The sequence below is a fragment of the Artemia franciscana genome, chromosome 9 (assembly GCF_032884065.1).
Source record: "Artemia franciscana chromosome 9, ASM3288406v1, whole genome shotgun sequence".
In the NCBI taxonomy this organism is placed as follows: domain Eukaryota; kingdom Metazoa; phylum Arthropoda; class Branchiopoda; order Anostraca; family Artemiidae; genus Artemia; species Artemia franciscana.
This window is the reverse complement of record NC_088871.1, coordinates 18,294,326-18,300,755: the sequence shown is the minus strand read 5'-3', so window position 1 is coordinate 18,300,755 and position 6,430 is coordinate 18,294,326. Positions and strand designations below refer to the sequence as shown.

At 39.7% G+C, this 6,430-nt stretch overlaps 3 protein-coding genes across 4 annotated transcripts in view; 1 reads left to right on the top strand and 2 right to left on the bottom strand.

Annotated features, from left to right (window-relative positions):
* Positions 1-6,430, top strand: part of LOC136031091 (E3 ubiquitin-protein ligase Arkadia-like) — a 48,436-nt gene that overhangs the window by 1,766 nt on the left and 40,240 nt on the right. Inside the window, exon 1 of one of the 2 annotated variants that reach the window (XM_065710372.1) lies at positions 5,331-5,457. The exons of the other annotated variant lie outside the window; for it this stretch is intronic. The gene's annotated coding sequence lies outside the window, so the exon portion shown is untranslated. Of the gene's footprint in view, positions 1-5,330; positions 5,458-6,430 lie in introns of those variants that run through there. 2 annotated transcript variants of the gene reach the window in all.
* Positions 342-653, bottom strand: LOC136030779 (zinc finger MYM-type protein 6-like). The gene has a single exon (XM_065709823.1). The coding sequence runs from the start codon at positions 651-653 to the stop codon at positions 342-344; it is 312 nt and encodes a 103-aa protein (XP_065565895.1).
* LOC136030778 (uncharacterized) lies at positions 2,403-2,912 on the bottom strand. The gene has a single exon (XM_065709822.1). The coding sequence runs from the start codon at positions 2,910-2,912 to the stop codon at positions 2,403-2,405; it is 510 nt and encodes a 169-aa protein (XP_065565894.1).

Below are 6,430 nucleotides of genomic sequence, written 5' to 3'. Positions count from 1 at the left end.
TAAGTAAAACACATCATTTTTATTTGCAAGCAATTTTGCTCCAAGTTGTGTGTCAGCAAGAAAGGAAACAATAGAATCCCAAAGTGCAATGAAATGCTTAAGACAATTCCCCTTTCATAGCCATCTCACCTCTGTATGTAGTACAAGCCACTCAAACTCTTCTCCATTTTGCTTACAGAATTCACAAAAAAGGCGGTCTTGGAGAGAATTTGATTTAATATGGTTTACTACTTTTATTACAACAGAAAGGGCATCATGCAGACATGCACTCATTTTCTTTGTAACTAAGTGTTGATGGTGTATCACAGTGAATGCAATATACTTCTAGGATTGTTTTTTTTTTAATGTGCAATAAAACCTTTGTATCTGCCTGTCATAGATGGTGCACCATCAGTAGCACAAGCAATTATATTTTTAAGTGGGATATTGTTTTCCTTGAAATAAGTAGCAACTTCATTAAAAATTGTTTCACCTTTTGTGTCTGTCATAAGACTTCTAGCCAAAAGCATTTCCTCTTTGGGTCCTTCATTGTTAAATCTAACATCTGCTAATAAAAGGGCCTCATTATCTCTTAAAGTTGATTCATCAAGTTGAAGGGCAAACTGTTTCACTTGCAAATGAGCTATCAATTGTTTTTCTACATCCTCTACCATTTCATCAATGTGCTGTGACACAGAAGAGTTGCTTAAAGGGATGGAATTAATAATTTCAATTGCATTTTGTTTTATAACTGACGAAATTATAGCAGAAACTGCAGGTAGAATTACTGTTTCACCAATATTTTGGGGTTTTCCAGCCTTTACAATTATTTTGCTTATTTCATATGATGCCAGGAAACCATCATTTCCTAAGATATGCTGAAAGATTATGATATTTGCTCTTTCCACTGACCAACAGGTAATAGATAAGTCATTGCAGATCTATGGTTAGGTACCGGGCATTTGGAAGGAAATATCTGCTTAAAAATAAAGATCAAAGCTCACCACCTACTTCATGAGAGAAGTTAAAAGATTTTCACCCTCACTTGTTCTTGCCACTGACTGATGGGTGGATATATAACTCAAAAGAAAGTACAAAAAAACAATGAAAGAATTATTAATATATATTTTTCAAAATAATGTAAATTACAGTAGAAATTGAATTTTTTAAAATTACCTTAATTACCTTAATTCACACTTCAGAGGGATAAGGTCCAATGGATCTGTGTTGCTCTGTGAGTGATGATGACTGACATCTGTTACTGATCTGGATCTTGCCAGCAGTATTTCCAGTTCCTGCATGACCACTCGCTATCCAGTGACTTCTTGAAAGTTATATGTGAGGTTGCTGACACAGTACGCTTGGAGAGGGAATTCCAGTCATTGACAATTCTTTCAGAGAAGAAGTTTTGACACATTCTAGTGTTCACATTGCATTTAGGAAGTTTCTTTGAATGGCCTCTTGTATGGGATTGGTAGGACATATTCAGGTTGAGGAGACTAGATGTGTCATTAGAGAGCATGTCACCTTGTCTGCAGTGGTACACCAGAGTGGGTAATTTGAGTTTTTTTTAGTCTTTCATCATAGGGGAAGTCTTTCAGCCCATTTATAACCTTGGTGGCACACCTCTGCTCAAGAAGTCTTGTGTCGCCTTTATATTGGGGAGCAGCTATGCAGTTTCCAAAGTCAAGGTTTGGTCTTATGATGACCTTATAAAGTTTAAGAAAGACTTTGGGTGATCTGCTTGTAATTGATCTCTTGAGTAGGCCAAGTCCTGCATTAGATTTAGAAACCACATTCCTTATGTGGGAGTAGAACTTGAGCTGATTATCAACAAGTACACCTAAGTCCCTTTCTTCATTGTGGGTTTGAAGATCAATCCTTGTTCGCTTCTCAGGATCCCACATTGAGTACACTGCGTTTTCATTCTTTGGTCCAAAGTGCAAGACACAGCATTTGCTGATTTTGAATGACAGTAGCCACTCTTCAGCCCACTTGCTGATATGGTCAAGATTGTCTTGGAGGCTTGTGCTGTGTGCTGGACCGAAAAGCTTAGAATCATCAGCAAATAGTGTGATATTATTGCTGACCCTGGTGACTATATCATTGATGTAAATCAAGAAGAGAGTTTGGCCAAGGACTGTACCTTGTGGAACACCACTGATGATATTGCAAGGTTTGGACTATATCTTCTGACCACCTGATCCAAAGAGTCTGACCCTTTGTGTGCGTTTAGTGAGAAAACACATGAGCCAATCAACCGTCATCTGGTTCAGGCCTGCAAAGAGAAGCTTTATGCAAAGCCTTCTGTGGGGGACCTTGTCAAACGCTTTGGCTAGATCAAGGAGAATCAGGTCAACAGGTATACCATCGTCAAGGAGCTTGGTGATGATATTATAAGTTTCAAGTAGATTGGTTTCCACCTACTTATTGTGATGGAATTCATGTTGGTTATTAGAAAGTATTACGTGGGTTGTAAGATGGTCATGGATCACATCATTCATAATTCTCTCAAGTAGCTTAGCAACGACGGACGTTAGGCTAATTGGTCTGTAATTCTCTGCTCTCAATTTATCCCCTTTCTCGAAAATGGGGGCCACATGTGCCTCTTTCCAATCAGATGGAATAGTGCCGGAATTAAGCGAAGATTGGAAGATCTTTGTAAGGGGTGCAGTGATGATGCATGCAACTTCTTTCAGTAATCTTGGATGGATGTCGTCTGATCCAGCAGATTTGTTGGCATCAAGGTTTGAAAGTTGCTTTAGTACGGCAGCTTCATCTATGATTATTTTGTTCATTTGACTAGTGGTGTTGGATAAAGGCACTGATGGTAGTTGGCCATCCGATCCAGATGTAAAGATGGAGGCAAACTGTTGGTTGAGCAGCTCTGTGATTTCTCTTAGATCGGTTGCTTCAGTATTGTCTTCCCTCATCAAACGTTTGATGTTGTGGCGGTTATGGTCTTTGCTGGAGACGTAGTTCCAGAATTTCTTGGGGTTGTTTTTGCAGTCATCTGCAAGTTTGGACTCAAAGTCCAGGTGCAATTGCTTCGTTAGTTGGCGCAGTTTGTTATGTGCAGTAGCAAACTTAGCATAGTTGGCTTTGTCCCCCTTCTTCTTATACTTCTTCCAGTAGCAGGATTTTCGGTTCCTCTCTTTCCTGATTTCCGGGTCATGTATGGTAGGGTTTTAGGTTTGGGGACCATCTTAACCAATGTGTGCTGTTTCTCTGCATTGAGAAGAAGGTTTTTGAAGATGTTCCATTTGTCTTCCACAGGTCCTTAGAGGATATTGTCCCAATTAACATTAGATAAATCAGCTCTAATGGATCTGTAGTCAACAAATGTTTTCTTAACGAGTCTGTTGGTTATTTTCTTGACTGATGTCTGGATTTCTAGCAGTAGGTGGTCGCTCTTTCCAACTGGTGGCATGTAGTTGATTTTCTGGACTAGTTCTGGGTTGTTCACGAAAGCTAAGTCAAGTAGTGATGGTTTCTGGTGCAAACGATACCGCGTTGGCTGGTCTACAACTTGGGTGAGGGAGAGATTGTGGATGCATTGAATGAATGGGGATAACTCCTCTTGCGGGCAATTTGATGGTGACATTGTATACGGGAATCCATCACTCCAGGCTATATCAGGGAAGTTAAAGTCTCCAGCAATGAGTAAATTTCCTCTGAAGTTGGTGGTCACTTTTTTGAAGACACAGGCAAGTGCTCGCTCGGATTCCAACATTGACAGTGATGAGGGGCTTCTGTAGATGCATCCCACCCTGAATAGAACATTGTGCGAGTTCTCAGCTTCACAAAGATCAAATCATACTGTTTCAAGGTTTTTAAATTGGAGTGATAATTGCATAGATTTGATAAAATACAAAGCTTTAACAAGGGCTATAATACCTCTATGGCAATCAGGGCTTGAAAGATTGGATATTATCTGGTATCCTGGGATTTTAACATGTTGGTCAGTTAATTGGTTCAGGCTATTTTTTGGACACACTTCAGTAAGGAGGATCAAATCATAATCTTTATTATAAATTGCTGACCTGAGTTTGTTGGTTTTGTTTGGTAGCTGGTCTATATTGGTGATGGCTATGCTGAGATCAATGGATATCTGCAATTCTTCTTCAACATCCGCTTTTGAGTCACTTTTGCTTTTATCAATAGAAACTAAGCTCATCTCTTCTTCTTCATCCTGGGAAGCGTCTGCAGTTACAAACGAGTCTGACGATTTATCACTAATAATGTCACTAAGGGTTGCTTCATCATTATTATTTTTAAAAAGAATGGTATAACTATTTAGGCTACATACTGATGGTGGGATGACAATTAAAATCACATCACCATTGCTTCTGGGTTTTTTTGGACGATTTTGTTGCCTCAAATGATCAGATCTAGTTCGCCATTAGATTCACGATCACGTAGTTCTGCCAGTAGTAGTTTTCTGCTTTCTCTGTCAACTTTAACCTTGTCATGGTGGAACTGTATGGGGTTGTTTTTGTTTCTTCTTTCATATGATGTATTCACGATTTTTCTGGGCAACAAAGGATTGGTAACTATGAAGACAATTGGTACAGTGGTGTTGGATGGATCTTGAGCAGCCACTGCAGAAGGTCTTTTATTCAGACGCCTTACACTTGTGATAGTGGCAGACAGGCTGTATTCTTTCTGTAGAAACGCCAAAATGAAAGCTCTGTCGGCTGTGTTTTCTGCTTCAACTGACAGTGTAGGGCTGATTGGGACCCTGAAAGCAATGAGATTGTTTTTATGCTTTTGTCTTTCTCTGTCGGTTTGTACGGCCTCAGCTACCTTTTTGTCTATTTCACTGGCTATTGTCTTTGAAGCAGCTTGCAGGCCGTCTTCTAATTGCTTTTTAACTTCAGTCCGCATGTGATCCATTGTGCAGAGTTTAACCAATTCACTTTCAATGTCCCCAACGCGTTTTGTAAGACCTGACAGCATATCTTCCATGTCGCTTTTAATATCTTTCTTAAGTTGCTTGGTTGAATTTACAACTATGGTACTGACAATGCTGGCGACGTCCTCCTTGCTTATGCCTCTCTTTTGGCGTGGGTCGAGTTCACACAGAGGACAAAGCCAGTGAAACTCGTTTCCATCACTTAGGTTGTTGATAAGCTTGTATTTGGTCATTGGCATCTCGATACACTGAATGCACAACCACTTCGAACAATGATCACAATTCAAGGTGGCGGATTGTGGCGTTAGTGTTACCTTACAGGAGGCACAAATGTCCTCTCCGCCTTTCCGTAGTGAGACCATCTTACGTTTTGCTACACGGTACTGTTCTGCCATCTTCCACAGAATTTTTGAATTCGGTGGAGAATAAGGATTTTCTGAAGTTCAAAATCGTGGCTCGCGACTAATTCAAAATTGAAAGTAAACGTGGATTCAGAGACCCAGTGTGCATGCGCAAATAAGAGTGTAACTTTGTGGGTACTTGTAGTAGCTATATATCAACAGGTAAATACAGTGTTATGATTATTCAGATTAAGCCCTTTTTTGTTTGTCAATTCAGCCACTTTCAAACACTGATAAATGTTCTTAATCTCTTGTAAATTTGGGAAAATATTATTTCATGCCACTTACTTTTATTTGCTAATAACAGTATGCATCAACATCCTCAACAAATGTCTATCAATAATATATCAGGAATACCAAAATCCAGAAGAATATTATTTCATTGTAGCCAAACAGGACATATAGGCTATTAGGATCTTTGGTTATCACTATGGTTAGCCCATCAAAATGTTACTTGCATTCTGGTACTAGAGGACATTCTTTGAAGCTCTCCATGCAGCGTTCCACGAGTAGACATAGAAGCCACTTCTTCAGCCAAAGAATCATCAATATGTGGAACCAGCTCTCTGAGGAAACAGTTTCTGCTACTTCAATTGACATGTTCAAGTCCCACCTTGATAGGGAATGGCTCTGCAGGGGGTTCCTTTACAATTGGGAAGTTGCAGAGTCCTCCACAAGAGTCTAATCTAACAGCCACAATCTACACCAAACGAATTCTTTTTTTTCTCATGGAGCATCACAAGGATGGATAATCCTTATATCGCTCCAAGCTGCGATTTAAGGTAATTTAAGGGTACCACAGAACTGATTAAAACACAATTAATAATGGTAAATGGCTTTATCTCACAAATTAGGGGCAAATATCCAGCAGTTCAAAATTAAGTACACACATAGGTTTGTTTATAAACATCACCTCAAAATAAAGAGTGTTCTGAGTTGGTTTTCGTCATGGACCCCCAAAATATCATTGTGGACCCCCAATTTGTTGTGTTTTGCCTGTGGACCCCCAGGAATATTACATGGACCCCTAGGGGTCCATGTGGACACTGGTTGAGAACCACTGCTCTAGAGGGAGAAGGAGTCAAGTTGGGTACTTCAAAATACCTTCCTGGGACATACTTTAGCCTTTAGATCC

Excerpts from the sequence above, each read along its gene's own strand:
- LOC136030778 (XM_065709822.1), bottom strand. The coding sequence starts at position 2,912 with ATGAGGGAAGACAATACTGAAGCAACCGATCTAAGAGAAATCACAGAG.
- LOC136030779 (XM_065709823.1), bottom strand. The coding sequence starts at position 653 with ATGGTAGAGGATGTAGAAAAACAATTGATAGCTCATTTGCAAGTGAAA.